Source organism: Strigops habroptila, chromosome 1 (genome assembly GCF_004027225.2).
Source record: "Strigops habroptila isolate Jane chromosome 1, bStrHab1.2.pri, whole genome shotgun sequence".
Classification (NCBI taxonomy): Eukaryota; Metazoa; Chordata; class Aves; order Psittaciformes; family Psittacidae; genus Strigops; species Strigops habroptila.
Genome location: NC_044277.2, coordinates 2,321,207 through 2,345,286, shown reverse-complemented (window position 1 = coordinate 2,345,286; position 24,080 = coordinate 2,321,207). Strand labels below are relative to the sequence as shown.

The following is a 24,080-nucleotide window of genomic DNA, read 5'->3' as shown; positions in this document are numbered from 1 at the left end:
AGCTGCTCTATTGTAACGGGGATCATTCAGGGCTGTTTGAGTCCTTGCACATTAAATAGGAGGCCAGGTTGCATATATTTTTCATGGGCTGACAAACAATGTCAAATGAAATGAGCTGCAATCTACAGCAACGTGATTTGAGCCAGAATTCAGGCTTTTCAGGGATGGATTCAGGTTGTTTTACTGAGTGAGAGCTGGCAGCTAATGAGAGCTAAACAGAGCATGATGACCGCTGCTAATGAGAAAGAAGAGCTCCAGGAATAGCAGCCTGGGTGATGGATCTGTTGATCAGGGACCAATTAGGGTGTAGTTGTCACACTTGGGAATGCCTAACACTGTACTGTGCTAATAAGATGTATTCATGTTTCTCTCTAACCACGTCCCTATCATAACCTCTTGTGTCCCTCCTTCCTCTATTTAATTATCAAAGACACTGCTGTGTAGAGACATATCAAGCCTGTCAGTGTTAATTCAGCCATGAGAGAAGTACATTGACCACACACACGCACTCTGCTCGTGGTCTTCTGTTGGAGCGCACTTTTGCTCCAAGCATTTTCCAGCTATCAGCATGAATTCCTATGAATAACACTGTGATTCAAGTTTCTGCATGTGCCTTAATGGAAAACAGAGCATTTGAGTGCTTGTGAAAGTTTCCTCCCTGCAGTTTCATGCACTGCTTTGGTGAAAAATGGGTTCCCTCAAAAAGTGCTGATTGCCCGAAATGGGAAATGTCATGGTAATGTATTGGTTCCTTCACAATTTTCAGAGCAAACATGATCCATGCTCTCTATTTTGATGTTGTGTTGTGACTGGCAATATTATTAGTTTTGACTTTTAGGCTGGAATGTATAATATCAATAATTTCAACTTTCATGGTGTTATGTAGAGTGTGGACATAAAAACTGCAATGTTATGGCACTTGCATCCTGACAGGCCATAACAAACCAGTTGGAGGTTGCAGAAGTTCCCACAAATTGCCGTTGCCAGAGTTTTCTGAATGTTTTCTTGATGATCTTTGCCTTTCCTCACTCTCTGTGACTCTGGTTTGTCCTCCCCTGCCTTGGTCCCTTGTAGGCAAAGGCCGGAGACTCTTTCTTGCACATGCCTCTTTCCAGAGGGAGCGATTTTCACATTCCGCTCTGTTATCTCTCTTTGGGCCACTCAGTGGATGGCAACTGGAATGAATGGTCGAGCTGGAGCTCTTGCTCAGCCTCCTGCTCCAACGGTACCCAGCAACGGACGAGGGAATGCAATGGACCTTCCTATGGGGGAGCCGAATGCCAGGGACACTGGGTGGAAACCAGGGACTGCTTCCTACGCCAATGCCCAGGTCAGTGACCAGTGACTTCTTCTTTCTCTTGGATCATCTTTCTCTGCAGTCCCAGGTAGGCTTTGTAAAGTCTTTCTTTGGCGAAGAGTTGCACAGTTTTCACCAGTAATGCAGTAAAAAAAAGGTTGTGGATCATAGCAGTGGACCATGTCAGTCAGAATCCACAGCTGGCAAATGCTCCAGGAGACTCCAGAGAGGTGAGTGATTACCCACAGGGGACGTGTCTTTCTAACCTTAGATACCAGGTTTCAACATGTGCTTAAAAAGCCCAACAAAATATCAATTAAACCATTTCCTTCACTCCACAATGCTTCAATTTTACTCCTCTTGTTCCTTTTTGTTCCTCTTCTCCCACCAATTCACCATTCCTAGTTATAGTTGAAGCAAAGAGGGAAGCAATCTCCATTGTATCACAGTTTTGAACCTTATCTAAGACAAGGTCTGGCACAATGAAGCCTTAATTCACACCTGTATGTCTAAGACTTATCACTTACTTTAGCCATCTAGCTGTGTCTTAATATAATAGTAATAATAATAACAGCAATAATAATAATAATAATAATAATAGTAACCATTTCCTGCAGTCCCAGCTGTTGTAGTCAGCTTCCTTACATTCAAGATAATCACGTTGTCTTCATAACGTGGACCATGGGCTCCAGGAGAGCCATTTCATGCAGGAGAAGCAATGAAAACTGAAAAAGATACTAGAGCACACCTAACACAGAAAACTGCATTTCTTACACTGACATCAGCACTAGAGAGTTGCAGGTGCAGTTTGCTGCTTTTTTTTGTGGATAGGGAAGGTCATTGCAAAGGGACTTACTGGATCAGCTGGTGTGGGAAATATTCTGACCTGGAGAGAAGGCTTGAACAACAAGAAGCCTCCAAGATTGATCAGCAACTAACTTTTCTTGCCATGCTTTTCCTGGCCAATTCCCTGCCTCTCCTTGGGTGCTCCAACCCTGTTAGATCGGGGGACTGAGAAGGAGTGGACATCTGAGATGGAAAAGGTCTTTCTCCCCTTTCCCAGGGAATAGGCTCAGCTATTTGAGGCACTTCTCATACCTTGCTCAGGTGAGCAAGTATTGTTCTCTCCACTCCACATGCATAGATCTTCAGCTTGGTATACCTGTTTCCTCAGGGAATCCCTATCCTCTCTGATAGCATCATCATCTGCAGCAGAGCATAAGCAGTATTTAACACAGGTATTGGACTTTCCTACATGGTCTCTAGTAGATTTTGGTGTTAGGTATCTCACCTCTTCCTTTGTAACTTCAGGAGATCTTCAGAGACAAAGGGCCTCACTTGATTTTAGACACTGATTTCAGAGTTAGCTATCAAAGCGATGTTGGTCATATATGCCACTGCATAGAATGTCACTAAAGAAAACACCAGAGGTTGGAGCTGTCCCTCTTTGATAATTTTCTTCTACTTCCTGGAGAAAAGAGGGATCTCTCACCCTCCCAAAAGGAGTTACTTGGCCCAAGATGATGTGTTAACTCCTAATTAAAACCTGAAGAGCAATCAGCAAACTTGGGCCCTTGCTCTGGTTCTGTCACTGCATTGTTGTTTCCCTACCTTGCAGGCTTATTATGAAGGCTAATTAACATTTTGTAGTGCTTTGATAAATGCCATTGTTAATGTAAAAGAAGCAGCAGTTTGATAAATGCCATTGTGAATGTAAAAGAAGCAGCATTGCCACTGAACGTGTAAAGATGTTGGGAGAATATACAGTGGAATGAGACAACATCCCAAACCTGTTCCCAAGGCACATGAAACAACAGTGAAATGGAAACGGATGGAGAGAGGTTTATTTGATGTTTCTTCATGGTTTTCTCACCCAAGGGCTCTGCTGGTCTAAATCCCTGAGCTAGACCTTCTCTGGGAAGGTCTGTTTTCACACATACATTGTACCTCCCAACACAGTCCAAGCTATGGACTTTGGCTGGCAGATGTGGCTGCCAGGCTGGTGGAATCCCTGCCTACCTGGAGTGTGTTCATGAGCATAGCCTCAAATCTAAGCCCAGGGAAAGAGAAAGGGTTGGTTTTGTAGGGAGTGAGGATACTGAGGAGAAACAGAACACCCAGAACTATTATAGGGCTGCTGCAGTGAGAAAGAGCACACACTGATTTCATGTATATTGAGGATCAGACAAAGATCTGATGCAGGAGATCTCCTTTCCCACCAAGGCATGCTCTGCTCACCGTATGTTCCACTGCTCAGCTTGATACCTTCCCTCCTTCTGTTGCAGATTATGTTTGGGATATGACAGGCTGTTTCTCTCCTCTCTTTTGTCTCCAGTGAATGGCAAGTGGCAGGCTTGGGGAGTGTGGGGCAGCTGCACCGCCACATGTGGAGGTGGGACTCAGAGACGTGACCGTGTGTGCTACGGACCCTTCTTCGGTGGAGAGACTTGCCAGGGCCCCAAAGAAGAGTATAAGCAGTGCAATGACAGAAGGTGTCCTGGTACGTAACCTCAGACCTCTCATTCTTTCCTTTGCAAGAGGGGGTCGTTGGAAAGATCTTCCATGTCCTGTGTCAGAAAGGCAAATTCAACAAGGAGTTGTGATCAAGTCAGACTCTACCCAAAACCCAGGATATGTCAAGGGCTTGGTTTAATTATTGCAAAAGCCAGTGTAACCATGCTGATTTCAGTGAATGTTTGCCAAGTCCCAGCAGTCAGCCTTGATGTTTTTCATCTTTTCATTCCTGCAGAGTCAGAAGAGAAAAGAAAGACACTGTTTGATAGCAAAACCGATATCAGAGTATCAAGCCCATGAAGCAGTTGAATACTGAGGATGCTGCAGTGGTTTCTCACCCTTTACCTAGCCTCTGGGAGACCTGCAGATGTGTACACATCTGTCAGAGTCTTTCCTCAACCTTACCCTCCTCTAGCTATAGCCATGAGAGCAGCATCCATTTGAGAAAAACGGTGAAAAAGCCTTAAGAGGGCAAGTGAGCTGTAGAACAGGGGAAAACCTGGGATTTAATGTGAAAAATAAGCAGGAACAAATACTTGGGTTGTGGTTTAAGCCCAGCTGGTAACTCAGAACCACGCAGCCTCTCGCTCACTCCCCCCCTTCTTCCCTCCTGCTCCTGGAGGGATGGGGAGGAGTATGGAAAGAATGTGAATCCCACGGGTTGAGATAAGAACAGTCCAGTAACTAAGCTATAATACAAAACCACCACTGCTATCACCAATAATAATAATGGTAAGGGAAATAACAAGGGGAGAGGATACAATTGCTCACCACCAGCCTGACCCGAGCAGCGATCTGGGCCTTTTGAGTGACTCCCCCCAGTTTCTAGACTGGGCATGACGTGCCATGGTATGGAATACCCCTTTGGCCAGTTTGGGTTAGGTGTCCTGTCTCTGCTTCCTCCTTGCTTCCCCTCCTCCCTGGCAGAGCATGAGACTGAAAAGTCCTTGATTGGAGTAAACATTAATTAGCAACAACTAAAAACATCGGTGTTATCAGCGTTGTTTTCAGGCTAAAGTCAAAAGTTTCAGCACTGCACCAGCTACTAAGAAGGAGGAAAATAACTGTTACAGCTGAACCAGGACAACTTGCAAATGGGAATGTTTCTGTCTGCCTCTCACACAGTATTCAGAGGCCAGATGAAAGGTCTGTGAACCATTTTCATTTTCTTTCTCAGTCCCCGTTGAAGCGCCCATTGAAATTGCTGGTGGGGAATCAATGGCCTGTGTGATGTTGGCAGTCAGATTGCATTGATCATAACAGGCCCTGATGTTTGACCGAAAGGGTAATTAATTGTCAGAGCAGCTGAGTGAGAGACAGGAGGGATTCTCACAGCAGTATCCTGGTGGTGGTAGTGAGAAGGAACGTATCCCTAAAAGACAGGCTGGATCTCGGCACAGAGGGAGCAGTTTTGGTGCTGAGGGTGGATCTGCCATGTTGAAGGCAGCTGACCCTCAGACTCCTTTGCAAGCTGTTGAAGCCAGATGAAAGCCAAAGCACTTCAGCATGGAAGTTTCAGCGTGTTTAGCTCGAAGATAACAGGGAAAGAGCCTGTGTGACAGCATATTCACTCTTCCCAGCTACACTCCAATAAAAGGCATCACCTCTCCTTACAAGCTGTGCCTTTCAATTAGCAGTGGCATGTGAGAATCTCTTCTAACTCAGCCACAAAGCTCTTCCTCGCCATAGAAAAGCTTAGCACAGGGTTGTCTGGTGGTGTCTATGGAGTGATGCAGATTTAGTTCAGCTTCAGTGTGTGCCAGCTGGGGCCCTGGCGGAACAAGTCCAATCTTTTCTTCTCTTTCTGCAGGGGCTTATGCCTACACAGTGCTCAAAAGGAAGAGGCATGTCTCAGGGACTGAGCCCAGCTAGGGTTCAAAACCAGAAGGGTCTCACTACAGTCATTAGCTTACAACAGAAGGAAAGTGTGGAGAATCATCAGATTCCCACTCAATTTGTTCTCGAGAAAGTATCAAATGAGGACATGATTTGATTTGAACAGAAGAATTGAGCTTAATTGGGTTAGTTATCAAAATCTCCCAGTTACTCTGGTAAAAAGGGTTTTGTTATGAAGCAACATCAGAAAGAAAAAGTAGAAATAAGAGAAAAAGGATGAAGTTATTCTTTCCTGGCCCGGGAATTGCTTCTGCACTTACTGGCAAGACAACACCAATCAGTGTATCTCTAAAGAGCATCTCTGATCCAAAGCATCCCTCAGCGGTCCCCAGGGAGACTGCAGGGGTGATGACACCAGGAAGGTCAGAGGAGGAGAAAGGGAAGGTCACATGGGAACACAACCCCTCTCTGCTTTTCAATGTGCTTTGTTGGTTTATAGCTGAGGGTGGTAGAAGCTCCCCATGCCCCAAACCCTCCTTCGAACCACAGTTTGATGTGGAGAATCTGTGATCACTGGTCCAGGAGGCAGTTCTGCATTGAGCTCCCACTCTGCTACAGGCTCTCTGGGTGACCACGTGCCAGTCACAACTGAGTGATTTAATATATCTGTCCTACATCTCCATGTCAACAGGTTGGAAACGAAACTGCTTCTTTTTCACCCATGTTCTGCCTTATCCACTTAAGCTGTTGGCATAGAGAATAGTTCTGCAAATGTGCAGAGCACAGCAGGGGCTCTGCTTCTCCTTCAGGATTTCATTACAATAGTGATCACTCATAAGGGAATTTTAGAACAGGGGAAGGAGCATCTGTTTCCAAGCAGAGATGGTAACTTGCTCATTACAGTGTCTACTGGGGAGGAATCTGCCTTTGAGCTGCAGCTGGGGCTGGAGCCACACAGCCTTGGAGCTTGACTCCAGGAGCAGTGATGTGGAGGCAGCTTTTGGGTCTTGAATGCATCCTTAAACAGGGGAAGTTCAGGTTGGATATAAGGAAGAAGTTTTTTACTGTGAGGGTGGTGAGGTGCTGGAAAAGGTTGTCCAAAGAAGTGGTAAGTGCTCCATCCCTGGCAGTGTTCAACGCCAGGCTGGACAAAGAAGCAGTGGGGTATGTCCATCTGAGGCATTTGCACTGTGAGATGATCTATGTAAGCACATCCATTCCATAGTCCCTCATAGAAGAAAGCCTTCAGGTCATCACTGCCCCACAGCTCCCTTGGGAGCAACATGTGAACTCAAGGCCTCCCTCTTTTCTTATGGCAGATGAACACTTTCTCTACAACCTTGACATGTCTCTACTGGCACCACTGCACCCTGGTATGGGCAGCACTTTCCTGTATGGGAAGGAAGCTCAGCAGGTATCTACCAGGCTCCAGAACTGATTGGCTTTGGCTCTGAGGCTGCCTTTGCTGAACAGTTGTAGGCACACACTCAGCTTCCGTTCTGTTGGTAGTTTCACCTGCACAGCAAATAAAATCTATACCAAAAACCATTAAATGAAGGTTTTTCTCCTCCTGACCCTCAGGAGTGATAAAAAGCTTTAACACCATCCTCATGGCTCCCTCCATTTTACATACTAGAAGCGATGAGTTTCTCAGCACAAAGCTCTCTTGTGGTGAATGTTCTTTTCCCAGGTCCCACCAGCTCTGGGGACAACTCAGCTCCACCCACAGACAGAAGCATCCGAAAACCTCCTTCCACAGGGGTTTTCCTGTGATGTCTCAAAACACATTTCTGCAGCCTCCTGGACTCTGCAGCAGGGTTTGGAAATGAGCTGCTGATACAAATGCAGCCTCTTGGTGCTCAGATCTTCTCCCTGTGTCCTTGCATAAGACAGAGGGCCTGAATGAAGTCCACCCAGGGGATATGTCTTTTCATCTACTTGCTGTCTTTTTCCTTCATCATTACTCCAATTTATCTATGCCAAGCCTCGCTTTAGACACATCCAACCCTGAAGGTGGTGATCCTGAAGGATGGAAAGAGTAGAGTTTGGAGCCATGGAGTTCACTCATGAAAGGTGCTAATGAAAAGAAAACCCCAACTCTTTAGTGAGGTGTAGCAACAACAACTTTCTTGCAAATATCTCCACAAGACATGTGTGTTAGTGGACTTTCCCAGGTTGTTACATGAATACCTTCAGGATGGATGGATTCCCAGTTTTCAGACAGGCAGAGCAAATTCAATGAGGTCAACTGGCTTTGTCAGGGGCCATGCACAAAGCAGCTTCGAGTTGCTCCAGGCATCCCAGCTCACACATGAGTTCTATTCTCCCCAGATCACACTCCCTTGTTTCCTCTTTCCATTTCCCTTCCACATCCCGTCTAAGGAGGAGACTTTACCAATGGAGTTTTTCCTTCCTTGCAGAGCCCCATGAAATTTGTGACGAGGAAAGCCTTGGCCCTGTGGTTTGGAAAGAGACCCCCGCTGGGGATGCTGCTGCTGTCCGGTGTCCTCGCAATGCCACTGGTAAGGATGAACACATGCCTTGGCTGAGGAGCTGGACCACCCTTGGGGATATCCTTCATCCTTTGCCTCCTAGATGAGGATAACCTGGTTGTGGGAGGGCACGACAGGCAAATGGACTTCCTTCCCTTCATGCAGAGCTAAATTAACTCCCTCTGGTTTTCTATGGTCCTTCTTGGTTCATACTAGAGAATGTGATGTGGTGTCCCATATACCTACTGCCTAACCCTGAGACTGTTTTGCAATTAAGGGTTACTGTGGTATGTTCTCCCCATTATTACAAACAGATCTGCAAAAGCAGGTAGAGCTTTATTAAGGTCCTCTAGAACTGGGTGTTACATTTGTCTCCACTGCCCTTAAAAGAAGCTAATATCTGAAAGTAGGAAATTCAGAAATATCTGAATTGCACTGTTCATTCACACTTAGGTGCTTTCCTCTTCTTCTTAGAAACCATAGCAGCTCTCTAACCACTTCTTCAGGTGCTCAAGTTGACAGTGTGATCATGGTGGTGTGAAGTGATAGAATCTGGGCATCCAGATATGTGATGACTATATCTGTTGTGCTATCTGTTGTGGCTATAGCCATGTGTTCCTCAAGGAGTGGAAAACAGCGCAAAGAAGGCTTCAGGAGACATGCTGATAGAGCGTGTCCTCAGCTGGATGTTTCTCATCCCCAGGAAGGAACAGACACAGGGGTGGAAATGTCAATAATGAACATAAAGGTTTTCTTTTGTTTGAGTGAGGTTGCCAGATAAGACAAACCCTGCAGCTCTGAATCACAAAGCTTAGGACAGTCAGTGTCATCCCAAATGCTAGCCTAGAAGAAGGGTTGTAGCCATAGAAAGGTCACCGAATCACTTAGTGGTAGTAATGGGATTGTGGACCCAGCAAACCTGCTCCTCAGAGACACTCCAAATGGCAGCAGAATTGCTTGGGAAAGGTGACCCCTCTTCCCTTCCTCTTTGCTGCTATGTCTGTTCCTCTGCATCACAAAGGCATGTGATTACCACTGCAAAACCCACTGTAGTCTGAAGCTATGGAAAGACCTGGGGGAGGACTGCAAGCAGCTGGTAGAGCTCTTCAGCTGATGCAAAGATGCTGCTGTTGGGTGTTTATTCTCCTCAAGACTGTGTAGGCAGCATAAGCCGCTGTGGCTGATTTAGTTGCAAGTACCAGAGCATGCCACCTGGGGAGGCTCGTGGGACTTCCTTAGCCAGGACCGAAGCTGCCCTCCAGGGCAGAGGAAACCTTCTTTCACCTTCACTGTCCATGTCCAGTTTGTTATGTTTGGGGTTTGTTCCCTTTTCCTTTTGCTCTCCTGCCCTTCAGTAAGAAAATGCAGAAGGAAATAATAATACTCTCCTATATGCTTGCATGTGTTGTTCAGGCATCTTCAGATGCCCTTTGTGCTTATAGGTATCCCTATGTGGATGCACTGACCTTGTTCTGGATGAGCTCCATGAGGGTGCTTGGCTTCTCATCCTGCTTCTCATCCTGTTTCTTTCCACTTCCAGGGCTGATCCTTCGAAGATGTATTTTAGATGAAGAAGGGATAGCTTACTGGGACCCTCCAACATACATCAAGTGTGTTTCTATTGATTACAGGAACATACAGATGATGGTAAGGCAGACCAGCTTCTCAGCTCAGCAGGTTTGGGATCCCCTCAAATGCTTGTAACACTGCTACAGTTACAAAAACAAAGGAAAGGAGCATTCTATGGTTGGACCAGATGATCCTTGAAGTCCCTTCCAACCGGGTATTCTATGATTCTATGATTGATTTCCATGTGAAAGGGAGATGTCAGCTCTTTTCTCTTACTGCTTTTGTCTGCTGAACTTATGAAACATGGGCACTGTATAGACAAAGAATGGTTCTTCACTGTGTATTTTATTATCTAACTTGGCATAATACAAGTTCTACCAGGTCTTTCATATCACATTATCAGGAAGAATCTCTGTATCAATCACCTTTAAATGAGCCACTTATTTTTTCTTAGTCTTACATTATATTTTTGATGAATTTCTGCTGGTCTCCTGTGGCTTGCCTTAAACCAGCATTGCCTTTATGAGAACCACTCTCTCCTGTTCAAGACAAGCTACAAATAGTACCAAATTGGTTATAAGAAAACAAGATTCTGCTGGCTGGCTTTGGGTTATGAACAGAATAGCATCTGTTTAGTAGAATAATCTCTTCTGGTCCTATGCACAACCTTTCCTTTGTGGGCATACAGCAAATTTCACTTCTGCTCTCATACATTTTAAAATACCACAGACTTTCAGGCCAGCAAAGATTGTCAGATTCATCTAATCTGCACATTGAATTACAAGGAAGGTCAAAAACCTTCCCCCCGCAATTCCTTCACTGAGCTCATTAACTTGGCTTTGTCCTTCAAGTTTGTCATCTTTCATTCTCTTTCTCAGACCAGGGAGCATCTTTCCAAAGCTCAGCGTGGGTTCATGGGAGATGGGCTGTCAGACGTGCTCCAAAACCTTGTGGAAATCTCCCAGGATGGGACCAGCTACAGCGGGGACTTACTGTCCACCATTGACGTACTCAGGAACGTGACAGAGATCTTCCGTAGGGCTTATTATAGCCCAACTTCTGGGGATGTGCAGGTGAGCTGAGATGCATATGCTGGAGACCAAGGCTAGGTTGCATGTATAGGTATGTGCATGCTCAGAGTTTGATTACCTCCTTTGTAGCTGATTAATATAATGCTGATGAAAAGCCAGAGTATTTGCTGTCCCAGTGAAGAGTCTTTGTGCATTAACAAACTCTCCTTTTGAGGTGGTTCTTCCTCACTTATAAATTAAGAACTTGAAAACCAAAGTCACTCTGAACCTGATAGCACTTTACTGTGGAGTCTAATTGATATGAGAACATTATTTGGAAGGGATTTCAGTCTAATGACTAGAGGTAAGATGATCCTATAGTATTTGATACCTGGATGCTGATATAGGAGAATGCCTTGATGGCTTCTTATCCCAGGGTTTTACTTTCAGCAGTTGCATGCAGAGTGGCTACAAGATATACCTTTGGGACAAGTCATCACCCCATGACTTGAAACGTTAAACTGATCCTACAGGATCTGCAATGGGTGGTAAAAAAAGGGGAAGAAAATCAATGGTCTTGAAATATCTCTTTCCTTCTCACAGTGCGCTGTAAAGATACTGCCCTCTTGATCAATCACTGCTTCTCTTGCCTGGTCATGGACTAAAGAGAATCATAGTTTCCCCATGCTGAAAATAACAGAAATAGTAAAAAATAATATAGGAAGGGATTTACACAAGGCAAGCTAGTATGGTTACAACAAGTTTCTGACAGACATCTCCCTAATCTGTTCTTAAAAACCTTCAGTAATGAATACAAGGCATATTCCCAGTTCAATGCCTTCTCAGATATAGTAGTCAAAGTGAAAAAGGCCTTATTACAACCTGTTATGCCATTAACATCCTCAGGGTCAGAGGCTTGTGAAATGCTGTAGGACCTTTTGGGAATGGGACCATGAGAACATCCTTGGAGCATGGCTGATTCTCACATGTTCCTTGTGAATCACTGTGTCCTTCCCAGCCTGGGCTACATTTGTCTAACCACCTCTTTTTTCCTCTTTGTCTCTTTCTCCAGAACTTTGTCCAGATCATCAGCAATCTTTTAATGGAGGAAAACCGGGAAAAATGGGAGGAAGCTCAGCTGGTATGGACTTTCAGCATTTTCTCTGAAACAAAACAAGCTTTCAGCATAGGCTTAACCCATGAGAAGGGGAATTTCCAAGTGTCTACATGACCTTCAACTCTTCTTGCCCATAATGTGTTGCGTGCAACACATATTTGTTTCAGCCACAGACCACAAAACACCTTCTCCATCCAGCAATGGATGTTCTTGGATAAATCCTTATGATGAAAGAGACAACTCAGACACAGTCAGCTGTAGCCAGCTTCAGAGTTGACTGCCAATCAGCTGATTCATGCAACTGATCATGAGGGTGAGCTTAGTGCCAGGTTGAGTCATACTTATGGAGTCATTTAGTGAGCCACAGGATCTCAGAATTAAGCCAGAGTCTCTGCATGAAGAACAGTGTAAAACTGGTGGTAAATACCAGATTCTGGGTAGCTCGCAGAGGCAAAGCTTGGTTTGGAGTTGACAACCCTGCTGGCTCACTGTAATTCCATTCTTTCCTCTTGCCAAGATGAAGAAGTGGGATTACGTGGGTTTGAGTTCCTGGCTAAAAAGATGCAGGATAGGCAGGATTTTCATAGTTCACAGCTGGGTTTTGCTCAGCGGAGCCTCTGGTTCAGTTATATTTTAGTTTATTTCTCTTTTCTCAAGGTTTGGGGGGGATCCTGCTGAATAATTCTGTAGCTAAACTCATGTATGGGGGAAGACATTTGTTTTTCTATCGGTGTCATATTTGGCCCTTCTCTCTTCAGCCCCAGTTGAACTCTGCTTGGGCTTGTGACAGACTTTTTCCTTGCCCCTTTTCCATTCCCTTGGTGGCCTCTTGTGCTGCTTGATGTTGTCATCTCACTACAGCTTTTGGGGATCATATCAAAGTGATATAGTTTTGCCTTAGACCCACAGCTCAGGTGGATGGGCCCATGATAAAGCTCATTCCTTCCATTTCTCTTCCTCAGTATTGCACCTTGGAACACAAACACCAGCTCAACTTGCAAAATAACCTGGACAAGGAATATATTTTAGCCTTTGTGAGAGATCACAGTACTGTGGAAGGTACACAGAGGTATGGGTCAGAACATGGAAAGGTCCTTTTTAACGACTTGTTGTTACTGCAGAATTCTTCAGAGAGGTCTGGAAATACCAAGCAATGAAGAAAAAAAACATCCAGCACTAAAAGCAAACCTGAGAATCCAGTTATATTCACACCAGCCAGGAAAGCCTCTGGGAAAAACTCTAAACAGCAGGTTTTGGCACAATCATTGTCGGTCCAGAACATGAGACAAGGACTTGAATACATTTCCTTCATGCAACATGAACTCCACCAGGAGCTGAGCCTTTTGAATGTGTCCTTCTCTTCATTTCTCCTTGAGATCTGTTGTTCTGCCATTGCATTTGGAAGAGGATGACATGGCCTGTCTCCAGGTGGGATAGAGAACCATCTGGACATGGTCCTGGACAAGTGGCTGTAGGTGGTCTTGCTTGAGCAGGCGGGTTGGACCAGATCACTTCCAAAATCAATCAATCTGTGACTTCATGAGTCTGTGACCAAACACTTAGTTTCAAGCCTATCAGTGGGTGTACATATTTCAGCACAGAGCAGAAGAAACTGTCAAGTTGTCATGACAACGGGGAAACCCTGTTGATCCCCTTAAAAACAACTGCTGCTTACTCTCTGTCGCAATTCATTCCCACCAGCTTTCCATGTACAACCTCCTCTTTGCACCTATAGATAGATACAGCCCAGCCTGTTGCCAGCATCACCTGCACAAAGAGTGGGACCATCATGGGCACAGAGTTTGCCTGGCATGTATTTTAGTGGGAACTGAGATGACAGCACAACACCATGACTTTAAGACACAGAAACCTTCACGAACTCAATGACAACAGAGGTTTTGGCAGTCTCTGTCCTTCTTCAAAGCTGTGGGACCACACTGATGCCCCACGTTTCATAAGATTAACCAGTTCTTTTAAAACAAGGTCTTTGGCTCACAATTTGCTCATTAAAAGTAAACCCAGCTTCATTGCAGTGTCATATCCCAAAACCCTGTGTCGCCCCACGCAGAGATGTTGTTCAGGGAAAATAAACCCAAAAGAACCCAGAAAAGCATTCAGAGAAGGGCTAACATGGGGTTTTGAGGAGATTTGGTTGGTCATTATACGATAAAATCCTCAAAGACAATGGCCAGTGTAGCGTGGAGTTCGTTTGACCTTGTGATTTCAAACTGGAATAGAATATGAAAGCACACTGTCAAAAATAGCTTCCTCAGTCACTTCTCCTCCTTCTGTGCACACCTGTGGTACTGGCAGGACTTTCTGATCTGATCCTCATACAGTTTAAGCTTTATAAAGCTTCCTCTGGATAGACAAAGAGAGAGACACGCATGGCTACCCCTGTGCTCCTTACCTATACAGTCAATGGTTCAGCCTTCCTTCTGCCTCTATCCCATCCTGCTGTCCTGCTTGTCACCAACTGTCCCTTTGGCTCTGCTCAGACACCTCAGGAGGTCTGGATTATGGGGAGAAACCAAAAACACTGTGAAAGTGGTGGAAAAGGAAAAGAAATATAAGGAGCTGAACTGCTTTTCCTCAGCCTCCCGTGGTATTTGCTAAGCCCCTGGAGGCAAATGTGCTTTGAGGAACAGACAGGTAGTCAACACAGCTCATTTCAAGTGGATTATCATTTATTAAACATGTCACTGGAAAACTACTTATTGTTTAACAGCCTTGTGTTAGCCTGGCAAAATGCAGGCAAAGAAGAGGTGTTGCCAGTATCTTTATCACTGGGGAAATATGAGGAAAGACAAAAGAGATAGAGAAGCTCCAAGACAGCCTGGGTCCAAAAGGAAGCAACTTGGATATTTGGAGAGGAAGATGCTGCCAGAAAACAGGAAAGCACAAAACAAGATGATTTTTCTGGGTAGGATTATGTGATCTGGTGCCTGGGATTCAACATTAGACCGTGGAGGTCTTTTGGTGTGGTTGCTTTCAGTGGAGTGATAGCAAAATTAACAATCTTGGTGGAAGGTAATGTTTTGTGGGCTCCCTCTCGGTAGGTAACATCCTACCCTACCATCAGAAGTAGCCCAAATACGTTTCTCAAGCCAAGTATCGCAATACCTGAGTTTCAGGGAAGCCTGAGGCTTGGGAAAAGCTTTTGACAAAGGGCAATGCTTCAATATGTCAACATGAACAAATCTCCACTCTCTGGCATGATGTCTCTGGATGTGCAATTGCAAATGCCTCTGGCTTTTTGATAACTAGGTTAGGCCAAATACTCCAGTCAATGGACTTGGAAAGCAAGTGGAGCTGCATTAAAGCATGGCTATTAAGAGTCTGTCCTAGCATGTTTCTCTTCTTGAACAGGAACAGGACCATAATGAACATCATCAGTATCTTATCTGCTCCAGATGGGTTGTTGGTAGTAGAGGTAATCCTAAGGAAGGAAAGGAGATGAGTAGGTTATCCTCTGTTCCGGAAAGCCTGAGACACTTTCATTTGCTTTGCTTTGAGATATTGCCTTCCACCTTAAGTTTTGTCAATCTGAAAGTCACATTATCATTTCTTGCACTGTTCTTTCTACTTTCTCTAGGCTTCCCTTTAGTATTTCTCAATCTTTATTCTTCACAGCACCATAATACTCCATTGTATCCAGAGTATGCTTCCAGTACACCTGCGAGGACAGAAATCTTTGCCCTCAAAGACACTCCTGCTATGCTCATTAGTATCTCTGCTACTAAGTATTCTCTGTCTCTCTGCAGATAGGGCCAAATGCCAAGGAGCTGTTCAGGCTCATGGAGGATTTCATTGATGTCATTGGCTTTCGCATGAAGGATTTCCGGGATTCCTACCAAGTGACGGACAATCTCGGTGAGTGGATTTGCACTCCCCATGTGGTTAGAGACCCCAGGAAGCTGTAATTACAGTGCAATATGTATAACCTGGACTGTGGGGGCGGAAGGACAGGAGGCAGAAGGTAGTGGAATGTTTAAAGGTCTAGGGAATACATGGATATTCATAAAGATGGGGTGGCTTTTCTCCAACTAAGTTCGGACTTCAACAAGATGTCCACAGAGAGATCTGAGAGATATCTATAGAAGCATGAATGGAGAACAGATGATTAACTCAGCAGAATTAGTTGCTTCCTCTTATTTCTTTAACACAACTGCAGAGCAGCCAATGAGCTGATCAGGCAGCAAGCAAACAGCAGGCAGTATTTGATTTATGCTATATGCACAATCACAGCGTGGAACTTGTTGCCAGAGGATGTTGAAGAAGCCAAAAAGTACAGATGGGTTCATGATGGGCTTAGGAAAATGCACAAAGGAGAGGTCCATTGGTGGCTGTTAAAGTTGATGATCTGGATACAGCCACTAGCTGAGGAAGTCCTGCTGGTTGCTGGAAGCTGGGAGGGCAAACCAGCTCTCGCTCTGTTCTTCCTCATACTTCTTAACAGCAGCTACTGGCTACTACTGGAGATAAGACCTGGAGTAAACAGACCTCTCTTCTGCCAGGTTTAGTGCAGGCAGGTCCTTTTCAATGAACAGAGGCATGCGCCTTAACAGCTTGTGTCATCTTCTTTCATGCATAGACATTACCTGAAATAGCATCACTCCTATAGCTACCACAATCGAGCCTCACTCGTTCTGCTCTCTGATTTCCCACTATTGCTTCCAGTGTGTTTTTCAGCACATGGGAATTTATTGAGGCTGGTTATACTTACTGCTTTCATTTCTTGCTTCCCTCTAGTCCTCGGCATTCACAAAATGCCTGCTAATGCAGCAACTGACATCACCTTCCCCATGAAAGGCTGGAGGGGCATGGTGGACTGGGCCAAGAACTCGGAGGACAAGGTCACTGTCTCCAAGAGCATCCTGTCTTCAGGGCTGACAGGTAGGCAGCACAGCCAGGGCACTCCAAGAGAAAATGTCTTCTTTCCTTCCATTTGGCTGGTCTTCAAATTCTCCTTTTTGTGGGCTGGCTTTGCCCACAAAAGCTTGGTCACCAAAGGCATTGCTGAATGCAAACAAGACTTTCAGATATGGCCTGACCAAGGGTCAAAACTAAACTCCGTGTAAAAGCTCAGGGGCAGGCTTAGGACCTGGATGTGGATGTATATCTTCTAAATGACTACTATACTTGGGGAAGAGCAGAAGTTGACATGAAAAATCAGGGCAACACTGCATTGATGATTGCTTCTTCCAAGGCTTCTGAACATGGGAAGAAATGGCTGCTGGGTCACTCTGCCATTGGTGAATGTGGGTGCTGAGCTGAGTCTGCAATCCCCTGTGGGCCATGTTGGGTGCTGAATAGAGCCTCTCACACCTCCCTCAATATGCTAGGTTGCAATTAGGTGTAGTGAATGGTGGTTGCCTCTGCAGGTACCATATAAGAATGATAAACCAGTGCAAGAAAGAAAGGTGCTATAGGGCTATGGTTCTGCCACCTATCACCATGACCATGTAGACAAACAATGCTGTAGATGCCCTCCAAGACTGGATCCAGCTCTGAGAGGGTAAGCAGTTGGGGTTCAGCACTCCAGGCTGAGCAACCAATGGGTCTGGGTCTGCTGCATGGACAAGCTTTGCTAGATTGTGGGTTTATGGCAGTTTACTGCCCTCAGAAATGAAATGTGTGGGTATTTATCACTGAGTTCACTGGCTCCCCAGTAGGGTATAAGCCACAATGTGGAGATGGGAGTGCTGGGTGCATCAGCCAAGATGACCTGAAGGGATCTGGGATGCTCTGCTGGAGCCTTTACTTGGATGGGAATCCCAAGAACCAACACACAGTGCTCATCTTCTGGCAGAGAACCTTAGCATTTGGCAGGATTGAGCCCTGAGTTTTCAAAAGCAGGACCCTAAGTTGGGCCTATTGATGGGAAATGGTGAGTTTTCCTTCTAGATGCCTTGGTGCTTGCTGCATGTGACATTAGTGGCTTGAGAGAGCAAGGTGCTGGATGCTGCACCAGAGGCTGTGAGTTGTTACTGTCAGAAGACCTGTGGTCTTTTCTTGTTATATCAGGACCTCTTGTCATGGGCTTCCCAATTAGAGATGGAAACAATGCAGCTATCATTTCTACTTGGGGAACCTGAGGCCAAGAACAGTTAAGTAACACCCCCAAGGGTAAGCAGGGAGCCAGTGGCAGAGAGAGGATCATGTCAAGCACTCCTTGTTTTATTGTGTCTTGAAGACAGTGTTATCTCCCTGAGAGCAGAGTTGGAGCATGTTGGTTGGCTTATTACAGCTTGTTTGAGGATGTTGTGGAGCCTTCACCTTTGGAGACCTTTAATCACTTGTTGGACAAACTGCTGGCACCAGACATAGGCAGAGCTGATCCTGTGGGGCTGAGGACTGGCCTTGTCTGCTTCCCCTCAGTGCTCTTATCCAGATTTCTATTAGAAGCATCCTCACGCAGAGCTGTTGTATGGCCCCTGAGTAGCAGTCGCTGTGGAAACCAAGGGTGACATCTATCCTGAAGAACCAACTTCCCATCGATCTTCACCTCCTCATGGTTTCCTGAGTACTACCTAGGTCTCTACTGCCTCTGCTTTGTCCAGTATCCTACACTGGTAGTATCTTTTTGAGGGTTTACTCAGTGTTTAACAGTGGAGATGCACCTCTATTAGATGTGATCCTCACCTTTCTTTGACTGTAGGGAATAGGGACAACTATCCATCTCTGTTACAACCAGGATCCTTTGCCTTCTTGGGACAGCGCTGTGATAACCCAGCCTCTAGGGCTTAGGGTTTCTTGTGTTCACAGTCTCATGGGAGCACACATTGCTTCTGTAAATGCCCTTCTGCATCCTCTGAGCGCAAAGACGTAAAACTCTCTGAAGGCAGAAGGATCCTTGTTTGCATAGAGATTCATGGGAAAGGCCAAAAGGCTGTGCCAGCTTTCCTAAAGAACCAAGGCTTATGTGATAGCTCTGCAAGCCTGTTTATCAGTATCTTCTAGTTATGTTTCCACCAACTGTTCCACTTGAGCTCAGTTTGACAAAGAGGAAGATAGACATGTAGAGTTGTGTCTGCCCTGCACTGATGGGAAGGGCGCACAGCAAGTTGAACCTCAGTATGAGACATCAGAGAAGCCTGAACTCAGGGTGTCTCCTCAGGCTTCTTCAGCCTTGGTTTTCACCCAGTCACTTGCTTTTTCTCCTCCTTCAAATTTGGCTGCAGGGCCTCTGCTGCTTGTGTTTTTTATGGGGAAGATCTTGCTGTTTGCATCTGGACACCGCGATGCAGAGGGAGACAAGGAGGAGAAGGAGGTCAAATGATGTGCCCAGAGGTCACAGGGATGATTCAGAGACTCATCTGGGACCACGGCCTCCCGAGGCAGTGCATGAGTTGTGGGGTCACACCAGGCACAGTGGGACATCTCCCCTTCTCGGCTACCCTTGTCGGCCCAAGCTCAGCTCTTCTCTCTGATGGCTTGATAGTTATGGACTGGTCCGAATGCCTCTGGGTGGCTGCAAGAGACCTTTCCGCCCTGCAGATTCATCTGCTGTGGTGCTGTCGGAGGAATTAGTGGGATTTCTTAATGGGGGAGCATCAGGGCGATCATTCAGGATGAGTGAGCCTTGTGTGAGGGCAAATGCCTGGGGTGCTGGGTCACCCCAAAGGCGCTGAGCCCTTCCTTGGTGCCAATGGAGACCCAGTGTGGTGGCAATAGGCACTGCATCCTACCATGCTGGCATTGGCCATGCCACAACAGAGTCCCCTCTGTGCAAAGCCTAATCCTTCACGTGGGTGTCCCATGGGGAACCAGTGGCATCCCAATTGTCTCAGTGCTGTTTTCTTCCCTTTCCTTTGATGTCCTGCAGCAACGGATGACTCCTCTGTCTTCGTGGTGGGGACTGTGCTGTACCGCAACGTGGGCAACATCCTCTCCCTCCAGAGGTAAGAGGGGCTGCCTGGGGAGGGTGAGTAGCTGAGGATCAGCTTTCCTGCTGATCCCTTTGGATGCAGAGCCCTGGTCTTCCAGGGAAAAAGCAGGGTATGACAAAACAGACTTTGACTTGCAGTGCTAATACATTGGCCCCATTGACTGATGCTGCGTGATCAGGTGGGGACAGGCTCATGCATCATAGTCATCACTTAGTGGAAGGTGTCCTCCAGCCATGAGTAGCACTGTGCACCCCAGATATGAGGGGAGGCACAGTGCTGTTACCACTGCCACATGCTTGCCTGCATCCCTTTGCACTCCAGGAATGGATTCTCACGCTGCCCTCCTCATCCCAAGGGATTTTGGGGTGCTTGACAGATGGGGAATGCTCAGCTGCCCCGATCCTCCCAAGCTGCTGAGGAGCTGCCAGCAACGCTGAGCCCTCTGAGAGCATCACAGCAGAAGACAGGCTTGGGGAGAAGAGAAGAGAGCAGCAGCATGCCTGACTGCACATGTCTACCATGTTCCTAGCCTGCAAACTGCCTCAGGCACCAAAGCTTTTGTGTTCAGCTCTCCCTTCCCTTCTCTCCTCTCCCTTTCTCTCTTGTTATCTCCTTCTTTTTAACCCAGGGCTGGTACTGAGGCAGTAAATTAAGTATCCTAAGGCACCTTCTAAATCTGTTCTGCACTGATTAGCATGAGCCCATTTACTATAAACACCAGGGCATCTCTCCTCACCGATAATCATTTAAATACCTACAGATTTAGCATTGGCAATGGCAAAAGAGCTGTGAGTGAGTGCAGAGAGGAATTAGCAAGCCAGCCAGCCAACTGTATTCTGTAATATTTTCCATTACAGCAGTGGGAATTAGATCAGAAGGGCAATAAACATCATTGGCTCAAATGATCCAGTGGTATTTCAGCTTCCTCTGGCCAAGCAGTGAATGAGCTCTGCTAACCAGCAGCCACAGCAGCCGCAGCTTCCAAACAGCATTCCCACAGGAGATCTGATTTAAGACATTCCTTAATTGAAGGATAGTCCCTCTTTAAAAGAAATGCAGATTCCGGAATCACCTGTAGAGAGTATAAGGAAAAGAAATACAGAAATAAAAGAAGCAGCAGCAGCAGGAAAGTACCTCTTACTTCACCAACATGTAAATGGACACAGCATTAAAAACAACCATATAGCTATATAGCACCTGTTTATAGGGTAAAAATACTTCTGACCACAAAGGAGAGCAGCTATTCCTGGGTACACATGAGTAAGAAGGACCCAGAACCTGGGTTTGACCATATTGATTCAATTCAGAGTGATGTTAATTTAACTCAGCAAACAGCACCAGCTGAGCTGTTCTTAATTGTCCCCATTTACCTCCCCCAAGCAGCAATTCCTTATCTGAGCCACACATTGCTCTGTCCCCTTGGATTCAGAGATCCCTGTGGTTTTTGCAGCTGCGACAACTGAAATGGGATGCACACGCTACCTGATTTGTCAAGCCAGGGAGGTGAGTGGTGCTCGGTCCCATATGGGCACTGCTGCAGAGGACACGGGCAGTAGTTGGAGAATCAACAGCCCAGCATCTGACAGCCTCATGTACCAAACAGCATGTTTACAGCTGTTTATGAGCCCTCTGAGCTCATCAGAACTCCTGTCCAAGTGATGTGTTTTGCTTTCTTCCCAGAAGCTGGATTGCAATGTGCTTTTAGGAAAGAAGACTCATCTTCTTCCTGAAAGATTCCCCGTGATGCTGAGTCCCTCGCCTCCCCCAGCAAGCTGCTCAGATGCTTTATTTCTTTCTCTGCTAGGAGATTATTTCTTACTTTAAGGCTGAATTTGTCTGAATTTCACTTCCAGGCACTGAGCCTTTGGGTGGGTGACTGAAAACTCCCCCACATGCAGTGAACCATCAGACATGCCTTTCAACATAAAACTTTTGTCTGGTTTTCTAGTACCTGGATCAATTCTGTGTCTCTCCTTTGAACTGCTTCTCCACCTCAAAGTCGAATTGAACCCAACAGTACAGTGGCATCCTGAGAAGAATGGGTGCATAGAGAAGATGTTTGCTTCATCTCCTTGTTCTCACACAGGATCCCTTTGGTCCTTTCTGTCACAGCTCTTTGCCCTGAAATCAATCTCCCTGGGTTCATTTTGGGTTATGGCTCCCCAGAGAAAGCTTGTAGCTCTGCATGAAGACCTTGCACTCTCCAAGCTCAGATGAGCATCCTGGCTCTTGGATGAGCCGGGATAACTTCTGTCTGGGTTGTGACTACTTGGCCATTAAGCAGCCTTCACAGTCTGCACGTGAGTAACTATGTGCTCGCGGCCCAGAAGGCCAAACATATCCCGGGCTGCTTCAAAAGGACCATGACCAGAAGGTCGAAGGAGGTGGTCCTGCCCCTCTACTCTGCTCTCATGAGACCCCACTTGCAGCACTGTGTGCAGTTCTGGGGTCCTCGATGTAAGAAGGACATGGAGCTGTTGGAGCAAGTCCAGAGGAGGCCACGAGGATGATCAGGGGTTGGAGCACCTCCCATATGAAGACAGGCTGAGAACATTGGGGCTGTTGAGCCTGGAGAAGAGAAGCTGCTGGAGACCTCAGAGCAGCTTCCGGTGTCTGAAGGGGGCTACAAGGATGCTGGAGAGGGACTCTTCATCAGGGACTGTAGCAATAGGACAAGGGGTGATGGGTTAAAACTGAAACAGGGGAAGTTCAGGTTAAATATAAGTTCTTTACTGTGAGGGTGGTGAGGTGCTGGCACAGGCTGGCACAGCTTACCCAAGAAGTGGTAAATGTTCCATCCCTGGCAGTGTTCAAGGCCAGGTTGGACGGGGCTTGGAGCAACCTGCTCTAGTGGAAGGTGTCCCTGCCCATGGCGGGGGATTGGAACTGGATGATCTTAGGGTCCCTTCCAACCCAAACCATTCTGTGATCCAATGATTCTGTGGGCTAATGACTCTCCACGCTGAAAGATCAAATGCTGCTTCTGCTTTTGTTTATCGCATCAATTCTCACCTGGTCCACAGCCTTCAAAAGGATGTTTCTGTGTCATCTAGGCTGCTCATGTAAATATTCAACAGCACTGAACCACCAACTGACCCTTAGAGACAACAGATACTAATGAAGACATGCACTGGTGTTTACTTTTCAGCGGCTCCCATTTTTAGCCTATCTGCAGCTGCCTACATTTCAAAGCCTAGAGCTGATATTTACTCCCACTGACTTCCCCCTTTACTTTGTAGACTGATATTTGTGCTTTATTGCTTCTTTTTTTTCTTCTTTTTTCTTCTTCTTTTTTAAGTAAAATGTGTTTTGGCTTTTTTATTACCCTGCTAAAAAATGTTATTGTTCCCTCCGGTGCTGGTGGAATAGAGACTTTCTGAGCATCCACTGTTGCTGTTAAGCAAGTGCAAATCTTTCCCACTTAATTTTTTATAAAAGGAAGATAAGACCCTGAAAGAAAGGTGAAAGATTTTGCCCATGACTTTAGATTTGGTGGGGATTTGGACAGGGAAATGTTTCCCTTGTCCATGGGTGCCAGAAGGGCTGGGAGCTGCCTGATGCTGGGCTACTGCTCTACTACTGATTCCTTCATGGTTAACTTAAAGGGGCAGCATCTTCAATGCTTGTTGTGGGGACCGTTTGCTTATTTAAACACCCAAGTCTTTTCCTGCTGCAGAAACACCAGGAACTCTGATGTATTTAGATGTTCAATGGCCAGAGAAGTGTCTATAAAGGGTTTGGGTTTCCAGGGAGCAGGAGCACCAGTATGGGAGTTATCTCCTCCGTTATTGCCTTTCCCGACAGCCAAATCTCCCAGGGCTGCCAGATTTATTGAAGTATTTGTCTGGGCACAGACATTTAGACATCCAAATGAAAGGCTTGGCCTCTTTCCACTTGCTTTTAATCCTCGGAGAATGAAGATACACACCAGTGCCTCTAGTAGTGAACTAGACAGGACCATGTGCTGCCCCATGGATATGCTGTTAAAGGTAACCATGCCCTGCCTGGCATTTACTGCAGTGCAGCCCTTGAGAGGGAAAACAGAGGTGTTTTTTGAAAGCACATGACATGAGTTCTGATTCCGTGTGTCAGGGACAGAAAACGGGTCCAGGACCGTTTTATTCCTGGGATAGACACAACCTATAAGTCCAATGGCTTTAGGAGTCCATGTGGGTCATAGAATGATCTGATTCCTGGAGTAATAGATGTAGAGCAGCTGTGAGGGGGAGCTCAAAGGGCAGAGGAAGGGGTCCATCAGCAGCAAGTGTCTTTGATGGTATTTTAAAGTAATGGAGCTAACTCATGCACTGTCTACACTAAACCTTGTACCACCAGTGACAAATGCATTGGGAT

At 46.0% G+C, this 24,080-nt stretch overlaps 1 protein-coding gene and 1 long non-coding RNA gene across 8 annotated transcripts in view; one reads left to right on the top strand and one right to left on the bottom strand.

Annotated features, from left to right (window-relative positions):
• ADGRB1 (adhesion G protein-coupled receptor B1) overlaps positions 1–24,080 on the top strand; it is a 290,268-nt gene that overhangs the window by 141,832 nt on the left and 124,356 nt on the right. For 6 of the 7 annotated variants that reach the window (XM_030496436.1, XM_030496423.1, XM_030496399.1 and 3 more), the window contains 9 exons: positions 1,157–1,330; positions 3,633–3,797; positions 8,068–8,169; positions 9,680–9,786; positions 10,587–10,781; positions 11,791–11,859; positions 15,600–15,708; positions 16,588–16,731; positions 19,664–19,739. In XM_030496436.1, coding sequence (XP_030352296.1) covers positions 1,157–1,330; positions 3,633–3,797; positions 8,068–8,169; positions 9,680–9,786; positions 10,587–10,781; positions 11,791–11,859; positions 15,600–15,708; positions 16,588–16,731; positions 19,664–19,739 — 1,141 coding nt within the window. The remainder of the gene's footprint in view (positions 1–1,156; positions 1,331–3,632; positions 3,798–8,067; positions 8,170–9,679; positions 9,787–10,586; positions 10,782–11,790; positions 11,860–15,599; positions 15,709–16,587; positions 16,732–19,663; positions 19,740–24,080) is intronic. The other variant, XM_030496416.2, reaches the window with a different exon arrangement.
• Positions 103–22,168, bottom strand: LOC115612313. The gene is made up of 3 exons (XR_003992942.1): positions 22,037–22,168; positions 8,928–8,934; positions 103–115 (listed from the first exon to the last, which is right to left on the bottom strand). It is a non-coding gene; the product is annotated as an uncharacterized LOC115612313 (long non-coding RNA).